Genomic DNA, 15,562 nt, shown 5'->3' with positions numbered 1-15,562 from the left:
CTCTGTCGCCCAGGCTGGAGTGCAGCGGTGCAGTCTCGGCTCACTGCAACCTCCGCCTCCTGGGTTCAAGCGATTCTCCTGCCTCAGCCTCCTGAGTAGCTGGGATTACAGGCGCCTGCCACCATGTCCGGCTAACTTTTTTGTAATTTTAGCAGAGACAGGGTTTCACCATGGTGGCCAGGCTGGTCTCCAACTCCTGACCTCAGGTGATCCGCCCGCCTTGGCCTCCCAAAGTGCTGGGATTACAGGCATGGGCTACCGTGCCCAGCCCCTCAGTTGAGTTTCCGTCTCCCATCTCAGGACCTCTGGACTTCGAGGCATACAGTGCGGCTGCCCTGCAGGAAGGCAAGTACGTCTGGGCCTGGATGCCCAGGCTGGACCGTGGGGGTGAGGGAGGCTGATCTGAATGTGAAAGGAGGCTCACAGTGCTCAGCTGCCCCCCAATCTATCCTCAGCGATGAAACGTTTGCGGGGATCCAAGGCCTTTCGCCTTCCGGGACTAAGCCGGCGGGAGCGGGAGCCAGAGCCACCTGCAGCTGTGTGAGGAAGCACCCCTGCCCGGTCTGGCCCAGGCTAGCCCGAGATCCCTTCCCCTGCCCAGGCTATCCCAGAAGTCCCCTCCTAGGATAGCCCAGGAGTATCCATATTCCAGGCTGGACCAGGATTCCCTCTACCCGAGCTAGACCAGGAGTACCTCTGCCCCAGGCTAGCTCAATATTACCGCTGCCCAAGCTAGTCCAGAATTCTTCCTTTTGCCAGGTTAGGCCAGGAACTGCCTGTCCCAGAGTAACCTAGCATTTTCCCTGCCCAAGCTGGCCCAGGATTGTTCTGTTTGCCAAGGCTAGCCCCGACTTTCCCTACCTTTACAAGGCAGCCCTTCAAATGAGTTCCAGGATTCCTTCCCTCCCAGGCTGTTTGAGAACACTCTCTACTCAGCTAACTTCAGATTCAACCCCCTCCCCAAGCAAGCCCCATGGTCCCACCGCCTCTAGGGCTAGCTCAGGGCAATATCACAGCCTAGGAGCTGCCCCAGCTTCCATGTCCCCTGCTGGGGGCTGACAGGGGGCACCAGATGGGCTGCGGAAGCTGACACCAACATCTCTTCCTCCATCCCCAGAGATTTCCTGGAGCCCGATTCAGGGGTGAGTGATGTGGGAGGGGTCAGGCTGGGCTACAAGCGGAAGGAGTTTGACCCCACTCTTGGCTCCTAGAGTCCGGATCCCTACTGGAAACTAAAGAGCCGAGATTGAGGGGCAGGCTGGAGCCTGGGGGCTGGGTTCATATCCCACCTCAGCTGCAAAGTCCCGTGGACTACGTGGGTGTGAATAATGTCCCTGCCGAAGCTCAGTTTGTCCCAGGAACCTGCCCACACACCTGGGGAAGACAGTTGTTGCCATCAGGGTTGGTTTTGAGGTCTGAGTCAAGGCCTGGGGGCGGGGCGGGGGGCGGTTGGCAGGGTGAGATGGAAGGTTCCATAGTGGGGAGCCTGATTCACTGTTGCCCCCCACTCCCCTAGACATGTCCAGAGGTGGATGAAGAAGGTTTCACTGTCCGGCCTGATGTGACCCAGAACAATATCCTTCTGGCACCCCCTGGGGGCAGTTGTTGGCACAGCAAGGACAAAATAGTCTACAATAACCAGTCCACCTTCAGCAATTCTCTCTGTGTACATCCTGGAGAGAGTCTCCCTTGTGGATGAAGCCAACCTAAATGAAAACACCCACTCTATGGGGTCAGCACTGGGCAAGAGGGAGAGAGAAAAGGAGAGCCAGCAAGGTTTCCTGGAGGAGGGGGCACCAGTGTTGGGGTTTTGCAGCTGAATAGGAGTTTGCCAGTTAGGTCTGGGCATGCTTGTGCAAAGGCTTGGCTGGGGGATGGGAGTGCTGGTGGGACATGGTGTCAGGACTGAAGGTGGCACATGGTGAGCGATGGGATTGGGCAGGACCTCAAAGGGTTTGAGCAGGGAGGGACAAGGCTGGATTGGAGAGCTGACTGGGGGAAAGCTTGTGTTGGGATTGGCTTGGACCTTGACTGCAGCCCACGCACGGCCGAGCCCTCCCGTTTCTCGTCCAGCGACTCTGACTTCGACGATGAAGAGCCCCGCAAGTTCTACGTGCACATCAAGCCCGCCCCGGCCCGGGCTCCAGCCTGCAGCCCCGAGGCAGCAGCGGCACAGCTCAGGGCCACTGCGGGCAGCCTCATCCTTCCTCCTGGCCCAGGGGTGAGGCATGGGAGGGGTGCCCTGGGTGTTGCTGGAGAGGCTGGCTGGATGCACTCGTGTGTGATGTTGCCCACTTTGTCCACAGGGCACCATGAAACGCCATTCTTCACGTGAGTAGCCTTTGGTCTTCAGAGTGGGGAGGATCCTAAGGAAGGGAGGCTATGGGTTTGGGCTTGAATCATAGCTCTGTTTTGTAACTTTGGGCAGGCTGCTTAACCACACTGACCTTCAGTCTCCTTTTCTGTAAAATGAGGTCATTATGAAATTAAGTGAGAGCTGAAAGGGGTAGCTGGGGCCAGGAGGAGCCAGCATCTGGAGACAGGCTCGCTCAGGCTTGAATCCATGTCTGCCTGATTTGCTGATCACCTTGGACAACTGGGTGGACACCCCCGAGCCTCGGTCCCTTGGTCTGTGGAGTGGGGAGCATTGCAGACAGGGTGACAAAAAGGCTCAAGGAGGTGCATCTCTTGTAGGGGACGCTGCTGGGAAACCCCAGAGACCTCGGTCTGCCCCCAGAACCAGCAGGTGGGTTCCACATGAGTGGGCAGGTGGCAGCTGTCCCCACCTCCTCCCTCCGCCTCCCCATGTCCCTGCCTGCTGTTCTCTTGTCCTGGCTGGGAGTTGACATCATGCTGGGGTTTTTTTGTTTTTGTTTTCAGACAGAGTCTCACTCTGTCACCCAGGCTGGAGTGCAGTGGCGCGATCTCGGCTCACTGCAACCTCCACTTCCTGAGTTCAAGCGATTTTCGTGCCTCAGCCTCCCAAGTAGCTGGGATTACAGGCACCCACTACCACGCCCAGCTAACTTTTGTATTTTTAGTAGAGACAGGGTTTCACCATGTTGGCCCGGCTGGTCTCGAACTCCTGACCTCAAGTGATCTGCCCACCTCGGCTTCCCAAAGTGCTGGGATTACAGGCATGAGCCATTGTGCCTGGCCCATGCTGGCTTTTGAGGGACCATTTAGTCATTCATTTGATGTACATTTATTGAGTGCCCACTGTGTACCTGTGCTGTTCTAGGGCCTGGGTTCTGAGACAGGTCTCCCTTCTCAGAGTCACATTCTAATGACTCAGATTTTAAGAATAGCAAAAGGCCAGGCATGGCGGCTCACGCCTGTAATTCCAGCACTTTGGGAGGCCACGGCAGGTGGATCACCTGAGGTCGAGAGTTTGAGACCAGCCTGACCAACATAGAGAAACCCCGTCTCTACTAAAAATACAGCATTAGCCAGGCGTGGTGGCGCATGCCTGTAATCCCAGCTATTCGAGAGGCTGAGGCAGGAGAATCACTTGAACGTGGGAGGCGGAGCTTGCAGTAAGCCACTGTTGCGCCATTGCACTCCAGCCTGGGCAGCAAGAGGAAACTATGTCTCAAAACAACAAAAAAAAAAGCAAATAAGTTAGAGCATATTTGATACTTCTAAGTGCTACGAAGAAACTAAAGCCGACATGGGAAGACAGGAGGAGGTGACTTCCCTTGAGGTGGGGATGGGAACCTCCCTGAGGGGGTGACTTGGAGCTAAGCCCCAAAGAGGAGCCAGGAAGTGGCTATGAAGAGAGCTGGGGAAATGGAACTCCAGACTGGGAACAGGCTGAGCACAGTGGCTCACACCTGTAATCCTAGCACTTTGGGAGGCCAAAGCAGCCAGATCACTTGAGGTCAGGAGTTTGGGATCAGCCTGGCCAGCATGGTAAAACCCCATCTCTGCTAAAAATACAAAAATTAGCCGGGCATGGTGGCAGGTGCCTGTAATCCCAGCTACTCTGGAGGCTGAGGCAGGAGAATCGCTTGAACCCAGGAAGCGGAGGTTGCAGCAAGCTGAGATCGTGCCACTGCACTGTAGCCTGGCCGACAGAGCAAGACTCCGTCTAAAAAAAAAAACTGGGAACAGCATGTGCAAAGGCCCCAGGGTGGGATGAGGCTTGGGAAAAATAGAAGCAGCCCTCTTGGCTTCACCCTCTCTAGCTGTGCAGAGAGATTGCAGTCAGAGGAGCAGATGTCCAAGAACCTCTTTGGGCCGCCCCTGGAGTCAGCCTTTGACCACGAAGATTTTACAGGTGATGGGGATAAGGGATTGGAGGGCTTGGGTGTGGCCGGAGGGAGGATGGGTGGGGCCATTGCAAAGTTAGGCCAATCAGGTCCCCTGGAGGCCAGGCTGGAGGGAGGACTAGTCCGTGTAGGGGTGGGCGGGGCCAGAGTGCGGGTGGGAGGGGCCATAGATAGGGCGGGGCCTTGGCCAGTGGGCGGTGACCGGGTGGATGGGCCTGACATTTGTGGAGAGGGAAGTCACCAGAAGGTGTAGCCTTGGGGGCGTGCACAAGGACTTTGAATGGGGGCCCCCCTGACCTTCCCTCGACGTGGCCGTGGCCTGCAGGAGGATGGGCAGGGACTCTGAGTGGGCGAGGGTCGGAGCTGACCGCCCGCTTCCCTCCCCAAGGCTCTAGCAGCCTGGGCTTCACCTCCAGCCCCTCCCCTTTCTCCTCGTCGCCCGAAAACGTGGAGGATTCCGGCCTGGACTCTCCGTCCCACGCGGCACCTGGCCCCTCCCCAGATTCCTGGGTCCCCCGCCCAGGCACCCCGCAGAGCCCGCCCAGCTGTAGGGCGCCACCCCCAGAGGCCAGGGGTATCCGGGCACCGCCTCTGCCAGACTCGCCGCAGCCCCTCGCCCCGTCTCCAGGCCCCTGGGGGCTGGAGGCCTTGGCCGGAGGAGGTGAGTCCAGCGGGCCTAGGCCTGAGAGTTGCTGGAACCCTGGGCGGGGGATTGAGCGCCTGCTGTGGGCAGGGCCTGATCAGGCTGCTGGAGACACAGCCAGGACCAGGCAGGCAGAACCTCCCGCCGTTTCAGAGACAACAATGAGATGGACATTTAGCAAGGCAGGCGGTAGCGGGTGCCAGGTGGGGGCCCTCCCTGAGGAAGGGACATCTGAGCTGAGATTTGAGGGAGGTGAGGAGAGAACCACGTGGACATGAGGGGAAAGACGTGCTGGGCAGAGGGCACGCCCCTGCAAAGGCCCTGGGGCAGGAGCGCGCTAGGCCTGTCTGAAGAACAGGAAGGAGGTCTGCCTGCTGGAACGGGGTGATGAGGGAAGGAGGAAGAAGAGAAGGCAGGGACCAGGAAGGGCCTGATGGGCCCAGGGAGGGCTTGTGAATGTTAACCCTGAGTAACGCTGAGGGCCATGAGCAGGGGAGGGGCGGGACCTGACTCAGGGGTCACAGGCTCCCTCTGGCAGCTTCGGGAGTGAGGTCAGAAACCAGAGACTGGGAAGGCAACCAGGGAGGCAAGTAGGCGATGGGGGTAAGGGTGGCAGTGGGAGAAGCAGGTGGACAGGTCGCTGCAGGGGAGAGGGCGGAGGAGTAAGGATGGGGAAGGGGCGGAGTCAAGGGAGGGAGGAGGATGGGGAATGTGCAGTCAAGGGAAGGAGGAGGATGGGGAAGGAGTGAGTCCAGGGAGGGAGGAGGATGGGAAGGGGCGAGTCAAGGAAGGGAGGAGGATGGGGAAGGGGCGGAGTCAGGGAGGGAGGAGGATGGGGAAGGGGCGGAGTCGAGGGAGGGAGGAGGATGGGGAAGGGGCGGAGTCAAGGGAGGAGGAGGATGGGGAAGGGGCGGAGTCAAGGAAGAGAGGAGGATGGGGAAGGGGTGGAGTCAAGGGAGGGAGGAGGATGGGGAAGGGGCGGAGTCAAGGGAGGGAGGAGGATGGGGAAGGAGCAGAGTCAAGGGAGGGAGGGGGATGGGGAAGGGGTGGAGTCAGGGAGGGGTGGAGGACGTTGAGGCTGGGCCTTTAGGTGTCAGGTGCACAGTGGACCCTGAGTGTGGGGAAGGTCAGGTCAGAGCACCCCCTCCCTGAAGACGACATCAAAACAGGAGGTGCAGCCGCCCAGAGAGAGCAGAGGAGAGGACAGAGCTGGGGAGCCCAGAGGAGTTGGAGACAAGAGGACAGCAGGAGATGGGGGGAGAGTGGCGGGATGGGCTCCTGGGGGCTGCCTGAGGAGAATGGGAAGCCCCCGAGTCAGAGGGACTGTGGGCTGTGACCACCCGAGGTCCCCAGTAGTGTCAACAAGGGCGCCTGGCACCCTCCAAAGGAAAGAGCCAGGCTGGAGCCCGTTCAAGGGAGAGCTGAGTGGGTGGAGACCACAGAGTGGGGGCAGAAGAAGCTCTTTTTTTTTTTTTTTTTTTTTTGAGAGGGAGTTTTGCTCTTGTTGCCCAGGCTAGAGTGCAGTGGTGTGATCTTGGCTCACTGCAACCTCTGCCTCCCAGGTTCAAACAATTCTCTGCCTCAGCCTCCCAAGCAGCTGGGACTACAGGTGCGTACTGCCACACCTGGCTAATTTTTGTATTTTTAGTAGAGATGGGGTTTCGCCATGTTGGCCAGGCTGGTCTCGAACTCCTGACCTCAGGTGATCTGCCTGCCTTGGCCTCTCAAAGCGTTGAGATTACAGGTGTGAGCCACCGAGCCCGGCCTGAGCAGAGGCTCTTACCCAACCCTGCAAATTCTGCCCCCCAGGGGACATTGTCAGTGTCTGGAGACATTTTTGGTTGTCACTACCAGGCAGGAGTGGTGCTCCTGGCATTCAGTGGGTGGAGGCCTGGGTTGCTGCTCAGCACCCTGCAGTGCACAGGGCAGCCCCCACCCCCGAGAATGGTCCAGCCCCCAAATACCCGCAGTGCTGAGGCTGAGAAAGTCGGGTAGAGGGGGGAGCACAGCCTGGGGTACAGGTGAGAGGGGAGGTAGGTGGGAGGGGAGGTAGGCAAGCAAGGGAGCACGTTCATAGATGGAACAGAACCAGGACCCTGAGGAAGCAGGAGAGGGAGGGGAGCTTGGGTGTTAAAGGCATGAGACTCAGACACAGACCACAGTAGGTGGCTGCAGTCAGGTTCTCGGAAAGGGTAGAGGTCACAGAATGGCTGAATGTTGGCTAAAAATCCTCTGCTGAATCCCCCTTACAGCATGCCTGCGTCTTAAGCCTTCAGTGCTTGCTTGCATACCCCCAGTGATGGGGAGCTCACCCCTTATTGGGCCACCATTCTGGGAGGGTCAGGGGTGTGGACAGTATCCGTAGTCCTGTCTAGCACCTTTTCTGCAACCCCAGGACTTCAGACTCATTGGGGGTCTCCGCAGAAAAGCCCACCTCCTAAGATTTTGGCCGAGTTTGTGCCCCTGGGGAGGCCCCAGAGGCTCCGGGCAGCATCTCAGCAGTGCCTCTTTGTACTCGCTCCCAGACCTGATGCCTGCACCTGCTGACCCCACAGCCAGGGAGGGCCTGGCAGCCCCACCCAGGAGACTTCGCTCTAGGAAGGTGTCCTGCCCTCTCACACGTAGCAACGGGGACCTGGTAGGTGAGGGGGCATGGCAGGAGCTGGGCTAGGGGTCGCCTCTGGGGTCAGCTTTTGGGCACTGGTCCTGGGGCACTCACAGCCTAGATTGTCTCTTTCCCTTTCAGTCTCGTTCCCTGAGCCCCTCCCCACTGGGCTCTTCAGCCCCCAGCACTGCCTTGGAACGGCCCAGCTTCTTATCCCAGACAGGACACGGTACGTGAGGGCGGTCCTGGGCCTGGCTTTGGGCCTCAGTGTCACCTTCTCTGGTCTGGGTGGGTGGCTTCTCTGTTGGCAGAGGTGTGGTTGGGCTGGGGGAGTCTCGAGCCTGGAGCCTATATTCATGCTGTCTATCCGTTGTTCCCCATCACCTCCCCACCATCCCCAGGAGTCTCCCGGGGTCCGAGCCCTGTGGTCCTGGGCTCCCAGGATGCCCTGCCCATAGCCACAGCCTTCACAGAGTATGTCCACGCCTACTTCCGTGGCCACAGCCCCAGGTACCTGGTGATGGGCAGACAGGGCCCGTGGGGAGTCTGTGTTGGGGAGGTCCAGCAGGGACAGCTTTCAGATGTGCTTCATGGTGTCTTATGGTGAAGGAGCCTTGAACACTGAGCCAAGTGACCAGGCCCCTGTCCTGAGGGCAGTGGAGCCATAGGAGGGCCTTTTTTTTTTTTGAGACGGGGTTTCACTCTTGTTGCCCAGGCTGGATTGCAGTGGTGCAATCTCAGCTCACTGCAACCTCCACCTCCTGAGTTCAAGCAATTCTCCTGCCTCAGACTCCCGAGTAGCTGGAACTATAGTTGCGCGACACTGCACCCAACTAAATTATTGTACTTTTTGTTTGTTTGTTTGTTTGTTTTGAGACAGGGTCTCACTCCGTTGCCCAGGCTGGAGTGTAGTGGCATGATCTCGGCTCCCTGCCACTTCTGCCTCCTGGGTTCAAGAGATTCTCCTGCCTCAGCCTCCCGAGTAATTCTGGGATTACAGGCACATGCCACCACACTTTGCTGATTTTGTGTTTTTAGTAGAGACAGGGTTTCACCATGTTGGCCAGGCTGGTCTCGAACTCCTGGCCTCAAGTGATCCACCTGCCTCAGCCTCCCAAGGTGCTGGGATTATAGACATGAGCCACCGTGTCCAGCCATAGGAGAGCATTTAAGCAGGGCTAGGCATTGCTGTAGACTCCAAGGCTGCCGTGGGCATTGAGATGAAGGGAGTAATACTAGAAGTTAGGCCCAGTAAGGGGGTAAGGGAGTGGGTTAGGGACAAGCAGAGGGCAGGTATATATACTGGGGTGGCCTTCAGCAGAAAAGATCTGAAAGTCAAACCATGAGGAAGAGGAGAGTGTCCGATCAAAAATCCAAGCAAAGGATAGCTAAAAAACTGAACATTTTAATTCGAGCTTCCTGGTGGCCTAGAAGGGAAGGAACTAGGGAAGGAGATGTTCCTGCCTCCTTCAGCCCAGGGTGGATTCTTCCTGTCCAGGCAGGAACGAAAGAGGAGGTTGGGGGAAAGGATACGGGGGATCATCAGGGCCATCCTAGATCCGAGGAGTCTGGGGAGCCACAGGCACCAGTGAAACCAGGAGAAGGGGGAGGATAAGGCACCAGGGAGAGCCCTAAGCCAACACCCAGTCCCCTCATCCTTCCCCAGCTGCCTGGCTCGAGTAACTGGGGAGCTGACCATGACCTTCCCTGCTGGCATCGTGCGTGTGTTCAGCGGGACCCCACCCCCACCTGTCCTCAGCTTCCGGCTTGTACACACAACCCCTATTGAGCACTTCCAGCCCAACGCCGATCTGCTCTTCAGGTACTATGGATGGGCAGTGGGAGAGGGCCTCGGAGGCTGCTGGGGGTCAGGGGCTTCTGGACTCTGAATTCCCGCTTCCTGGGAATTTTTTTTTTTTCTTTTTTTTGTAGAGACGGAGTCTTGCTCTGTCACCCGGGCTGGAGTGCAATGGCGTGATCTCGGCTCACTGCAACTCCGCCTCCCGGGTTCAAGCAATTCTCCTGCCTCAGCCTCCCAAGTAGCTGGGATTACAGGCACGTGCCACTACACCCAGCTAATTTATTTCGTATTTTAGTAGAGACAGGGTTTCACCATGTTGCCCAGGCTGGTCTCGAACTCCTGAGCTGAGGCAATCTGCCCGCCTTGGCCTCCCAAAGTGCTAGGATTACAGGCGTGAGCCACCACACCTGGCTTGGTTTTTTTTTTTTTTTTTAATTATTATTATTATATTTTTTGAGATGGAGTTTTGCTCTTGTTGCCCAGGCTGGAGTGCAGTGGCGTGATCTCGGCTCACCGCAAGCTCTGCCTTCCGGATTCAAGTGATTCTCTTGCCTCAGCCTCCTGAGTAGCTGGGATTACAGGCGTGTGCCACCATGCCTGGCTGATTTTTGTATTTTTAGTAGAGATGGGGTTTCACCATGTTGGTCAGGCTGGTCTTAAACTCCTGACCTCAGGTGATCCACCCGTCTCAGCCTCCCAAAGTGCTGGGATTACAAGCATGAGCCACCACACCCAGCTACCTCCTGGGATTTGCTGTGTGGCGTGGGGCAAGTAACTTGCCGTCTCTGATCCTTGTTTTCCATCCCTCCTTTACTGCCCCCACCACAACCACCCAGGTAGGGCTTTGCTAGGCCCAGGGTGGGCCAGGAAATTGCATCTTTAGGAAGGGGTAGATTGAATGCTGGGAGCCCTGGGAGGGCATGTCCCGAGGATTGGGGTGATCAGTCCGGGTCTCTGCAGTGACCCCTCCCAGAGTGACCCTGAGACCAAAGACTTCTGGCTCAACATGGCAGCTCTGACCGAGGCCCTGCAGCGCCAGGCAGAGCAGAACCCCACCGCCTCCTACTACAACGTGGTGCTGCTGCGATACCAGGTGCGCCACCCGCATGGGGCCGGGAGGAGGTGGTGGAGTTGGGGACACGGTGAGCCGGCAGCAGACATGGAGGCGCCTGCATGTTGGCCAGGCTGGTCTCAAATTCCTGACCTCAAGAGATCCAATCTGTGAGAGCCGATGAGCTGGAGGGAGTAGGCAGTGTGGGTCGGGAATGAACGGTGGAGGAGTAGGCAGTGTGGGAGAGCATGCATCCCCTGTTGCAGATAGCATCTTTATATGAACTAGAAGCAGCCCAGCCCGGGAACCTTACACTTGAACTTCCCTGGGAGACTTTGTTAGAATGAGGCACTCTCCTGCCCCCTGCTGGAAACCTGGTGTAATACAGCCTCTCGTTCATCAAATCTCCCTGTGATTAGGCCCCCTTGGGGCGGTGCGTGCATGGCAGGGTCAGGGTGGTTGAATAGCGCATGGTGTGGCAAGATGGGATGGCCCAAGCTGTGTCCTTTCTCCCATTCTCATTCTTCCTAGTTCTCCCGCCCGGGTCCCCAGTCTGTGCCTCTGCAGCTCAGTGCCCACTGGCAGTGTGGGGCCACCCTCACCCAGGTCTCAGTGGAGTACGGCTACCGGCCTGGTGCCACGGCTGTGCCCACACCACTCACGAACGTCCAGATCCTGCTGCCTGTGGGGGAGCCTGTGACCAACGTCCGCCTGCAGCCGGCTGCCACCTGGTGAGGGCGTGCGGGAGGCCAAGAAAAACTCAGCAGTTTCCCCCATAACCCCAGACCTTCTCCTTGATGCAACGATTAAAGGGTGCACCCTCGGCCTGAGCGTTAACTGTGAGCCCACCCTGCTTAGCACTAAGGGTGATATTATGAGTGCCAGGTGCGGTGGCTCATGCCTGTAATTGCAGCGCTTTGGGAGGCTGAGGTGGGAGGATCACTTAAGGCCGGGAGTTTGAGACCAGCCTGGGCAATATAGTGAGACATCATGTCTACAAAAAATATTTTATTTATTTATTTAATTTATTTTGAGATGAAGTCTCGCTCTGTCGTGCAGGGTGGAGTGCCGTGGCACGATCTCAGCTCACTGCAACCTCCGCCTCCCGGGTTCAAGTGATTTTCTCTGCCTCAGCCTCCCAAGTAGCTGGGATTACGGGTGCCTGCTACCACACCCAGCTGATTTTTGTATTTTTTTAGTAGACGTGAGGTTTTACCATGTTGGTCAGGCTTGTCTCGAACTCCTCACCTCAGGTGATCCACCCGCTTCGGCCTCCCAAAGTACTGCAATTATAGGCATGAGCCACTGCGCCCAGCCTTACAAAAAAATATTTTAAAAAGTAGTCAGTCGTGGTAGTGTGCTCTTGTAGTCCCAGCTACTCGGGAGGCTGAGACAGAAGGATTGCTTGAGCCCAGGAGTTGAGGCTTCAGGGAGTTACCCTGGGTGACAACTGTCTCTTAAAAAACAAAAATTAAATTAAAAAAAAAAAAAGGTAGTCTGCTGTGAAGAAGCCTTATAGGACAGAATGCGTCATCTAAAAGTGCTGCAAGGAAGCCGGGCATGGTGGCTTATGCCTGTAATCCCAACACTTTGGAAGACCAGGGCAGGTGGATCACCTGAGGTCAGGAGTTCGAGACCAGCCTGGCCAATATGGTGAAACCCTGTCTCTACTAAATTACAAAAATTAGCCAGGCATGGTGGTGGGCGCCTGTAACCCCAGCTACTCAGGAGGCTGAGGGAGGAGAATCGCTTGAACCCAGGAGGCATAGGCTGCAGTGAGCAGAGATCACACCAATGCACACCAGCCTGGGTGACAGAGGGAGACACCATCTCAAAAAAACAAAACACACACACATAAAAGTGCTGCAAGGCTGTGTGGCTCCACAGCTGTTCCATATCTCACCCTCATTTCACAGATGGGGAAATGAGGTGAAGTAGGGGAGAAGGTTTGCTGGGGTCACACAGCCAGGAGGCAGCTGAAGTGGGACCGTGGGCTCTCAGCATCCTCTCTGGGGAAGCCCTGATTAAGATTCTTTCTCTGCCAGGAACCTGGAGGAGAAGCGGCTCACTTGGAGGCTTCCAGATGTGTCCGAGGCAGGGGGTGAGCTGTGGTTGTGCATGAGGGCTGGGTGGGAGGGACTGGGGTCAGGTGGGAGGCACTTATTTATGTTGGGGAAGAATTGGGGACATACTGAGGGCCGGCAAGTATGGGCATTGAGGGAGTCTTTAAAAAGCTGGAGTGGGGCCGGGCTGGGTGGCATAGGTCTGTAATCCCAGTGCTTTGGGATGCCCAGGCTGCAGGATCACTTGAGTCCAGCAGTTGGAGGCTGCAGTGACCCATGATCGTACCACTGCACTCTAGCCTGGGCAATAGAACCAGACCCTGTCTCTAAAAAACAAACAAACAAAAAAGGCCAGGTGCAGTGGCTCATGCCTGTAATCCCAGCACTTTGGGAGGCTGAGGCGGGTGGATCACTTGACATCAGGAGTTCAAGACCAGCCTGGCCAGCATGGTGAAACCCTGTCTCTGCTAAAAATATAAAAATTAGCTGGGTGTGATGGCATGCACCTGTGATCCCAGCTACTTGGGAGGCTGAGGCAGGAGAATCGCTTGAACCCAGTAGGTGAAGGTTGTAGTGAGCCGAGATCGTGTCACTGCACTCCAGCCAGGGTGACAGAGTGAGACTCTGTCTCAAAAAAAAAAAAAAAAAAAAAAAAAAAAAAAAAAGGCTGGAGGAGGGCCGAGCACAGTGGCATAGGTCTGGAATCCCAGTGCTTTGGGAGGCCCAGGTGGGAGGATCACTTGAGCCCAGGAGTTGGAGGCTCCACTACACTCCAGCCTGGGCAACAGAGCCAGACCCTGTCTCTAAAAAAAAAAAAAAAAAAAAAAAAACTGGAGGAGAGGGTGTCCCAGGGACAAATGGCCAGGCACAGCAGGTGCAAAGGCCCTGAGGCAGGACTCCCTTGCCAGCCAAAGCCCAATGATGCCAGGAGAGATGGATGCAGGGGATTGAAGGGAGGTCTGATGGGGTACATGAAGGCCACAGAACAAAGGGCTTCAGGTGTGGGCCAAAGAGGATGGTTCACAGCTGGGATGGGGGCCGGTGCCAGGGCACAGCTGACTGCAGGTCTCCCCAGGCTCTGGCCGCCTCTCTGCCAGCTGGGAGCCGCTCTCAGGGCCCAGCACACCCAGCCCCGTGGCCGCACAGTTCACCAGCGAGGGGGCCACTCTGTCGGGCGTGGACTTGGAACTGGTGGGCAGCGGTTACCGCATGTCGCTGGTGAAGAGGAGGTTTGCCACAGGTACTCCCCAGCCCTGCTGCTGGGTGACCTCAGGAGCCGGGACCTTACGGGGGCAAGCCCCGGGGTATGAGGAGGGATTGGGGTATGGGGATCCTTGGGAAGGATAGGTGGGTGTTGGGGCCAGGAGACCCCAGATGGGGGCACAGGTGGGCAAGGAGTCAGGGCCCTGTGTATCTGGGGCTGGCCACTGGAGGACGTCCTTGAAAGGATCCGAGCCAGGGAGCCCGAAGTCCCCCTGCCACTCCCTCCTCCAGCCCCGCCCTGTTCTCCTGCCCCCACCAAGGGGCTCCTGGGGCCCAGTGGCAGCAGGGACTATGAGTTACGGGGGTGTTTTGAAGAGGACAAGGATGACTGAAGCATCCCAGGATCAGAGCCGGGGAACCCCTCCCGTACCCCTCCTCCCCACCCCTCCCCCTCACAGCTGCGCCCCCACAGGGATGTACCTGGTGAGCTGCTGAACCTGCAAATGCTGCCGCCCCAACTCTACACTGCGCCCTGGTGCTGGCTGACCGCTCCCTGCCCTCCTGCCGGACCCTGGGGCCTCCCACCCCAGCCTCCCTGAGGCCCAGACTCCACGGAGAGGAGCACCATGCCCAGCCTGGCTGAGCCCGAGATTCGCTCCTCCCCCTCATGCCAACCCCACACAGGTCCTGGCCTTTTAACATTCTTTGAATAAACACTTTATTTTCTAATAAAATAAAAAACGAAACCTTTTCCTGCCCCAGGAAGTATCCTTTGCATTGCCAGAGAGGGGAGGAAGAGAAGGTTGGTGGATATGAGAGACCTAATGCACCTCCCTCCCTGCACTGCGCTCAACCTGTACAGGGCCATTCTGGGAGAGAAAGAACCAGACACAGACACCCCAGCCCCATGGGCTCAGAGGTGGGCTACAGGGAGGGAGGAGGACTACAGAAGCCCAGAAAGGGATGCCAGGAGTCTTCCCAAGCAGTCAGGAAGACTTTCTAAGGAGGGGGCATTATAAATGGGGTTTTGAGGTATGAGTAGGAGTTTGCAAGCTAGGAATGGGCATCCCAAGCAAAGTGATGGAAGGTTGTTAGTTCAATGAGGAAGCAATTAGTCAACCTACAAACATTGAGTATCTACTGTATACCACGTAGCAGGGAGAAAGCTGTGAGCAGGACAAAGTTCTTGGAAGCCAGGAAGTGGAGATAGGAAGCCTGAGTGAGGAGCCTGCTTGGCCGCCACTGGCTGTGTGACTTTGAGCACAGGACTTGAGCCTCAGTTAGCTCATCTGCAACTCACCTCACTGGATATCTGCGGGAGGTCACACACTTAGAAGAGTGCCGACTATAGGGCAAAACCCCCAGTAGTACCAGGCAGCTTTGGGAGCCCCAGGAGGAGGGTGGCCTTTGGTGCAGGTGTGCAAGAGTGGCCCGCTGGGGAGGGCAGGACAGAAGCAGTAACAGCGGACTGCAGTAGGGAGCAGGTCTGAGCCCAGTGGACAGTCTTGGGTCCTGATGGACATTCAGGGAACCAGGGCCCGTGTTCCTGACCTTGAGGCTGTACAGACCCCAGTGAGCAAGCCCAGACTGGACGAAGCTCAAAAGGAAGGAAGTAGGAGGCAGGATTTGGCCTGAGACCTGCTATGCGCTCTCTCTGATCCTCCCACCCTGTCCTCCAAAGAGAGAGTGCCTCTGGCTGTGCCTCGGTTTCCTTGTCTGTAAGATGGGAGGAATCCTGTAGTTGGGAGAGGTTCAGGGAGCATTCTTGGCACAAAGCAAGTGCATAATTAACATGGGCTGAGAGTCGGGCACCGTGGCTCACGCCTGTAATCCCAACACTTTGGGAGGCCGAGGCAGGAGGATCACTTTAGAGCAGGAGTTCAAGACCAGCCTGGGCAACATAGCAAGACCCCCTGTTTCTACAA

The 15,562-nt window shown here is 57.1% G+C and overlaps 1 protein-coding gene across 5 annotated transcripts in view; it reads left to right on the top strand.

Moving 5' to 3' along the window:
• The window catches only part of FCHO1 (FCH and mu domain containing endocytic adaptor 1), a 39,702-nt gene extending 25,315 nt beyond the window's left edge, over positions 1–14,387 (top strand). For 4 of the 5 annotated variants that reach the window (XM_030820455.1, XM_030820453.1, XM_030820451.1 and 1 more), the window contains 18 exons: positions 301–345; positions 456–540; positions 1,118–1,142; positions 1,517–1,574; positions 2,043–2,221; positions 2,307–2,331; positions 2,695–2,746; positions 4,188–4,279; positions 4,660–4,932; positions 7,440–7,552; positions 7,661–7,748; positions 7,921–8,029; positions 9,186–9,341; positions 10,281–10,413; positions 10,903–11,102; positions 12,417–12,472; positions 13,510–13,674; positions 14,110–14,387. In XM_030820455.1, the coding sequence (XP_030676315.1) occupies positions 301–345; positions 456–540; positions 1,118–1,142; positions 1,517–1,574; positions 2,043–2,221; positions 2,307–2,331; positions 2,695–2,746; positions 4,188–4,279; positions 4,660–4,932; positions 7,440–7,552; positions 7,661–7,748; positions 7,921–8,029; positions 9,186–9,341; positions 10,281–10,413; positions 10,903–11,102; positions 12,417–12,472; positions 13,510–13,674; positions 14,110–14,132 (1,877 nt within the window). In that variant the 3' untranslated portion in view covers positions 14,133–14,387. The remainder of the gene's footprint in view (positions 1–300; positions 346–455; positions 541–1,117; positions 1,143–1,516; positions 1,575–2,042; positions 2,222–2,306; positions 2,332–2,694; positions 2,747–4,187; positions 4,280–4,659; positions 4,933–7,439; positions 7,553–7,660; positions 7,749–7,920; positions 8,030–9,185; positions 9,342–10,280; positions 10,414–10,902; positions 11,103–12,416; positions 12,473–13,509; positions 13,675–14,109) is intronic. The other variant, XM_030820456.1, reaches the window with a different exon arrangement.
• Positions 14,388–15,562: the final 1,175 nt, after the last annotated feature.

The sequence above is a fragment of the Nomascus leucogenys genome, chromosome 10, assembly GCF_006542625.1.
Source record: "Nomascus leucogenys isolate Asia chromosome 10, Asia_NLE_v1, whole genome shotgun sequence".
Taxonomy (NCBI): domain Eukaryota; kingdom Metazoa; phylum Chordata; class Mammalia; order Primates; family Hylobatidae; genus Nomascus; species Nomascus leucogenys.
Note: the sequence above shows the minus strand (reverse complement) of the source record. Positions and strands in the feature narration are given on the sequence as shown.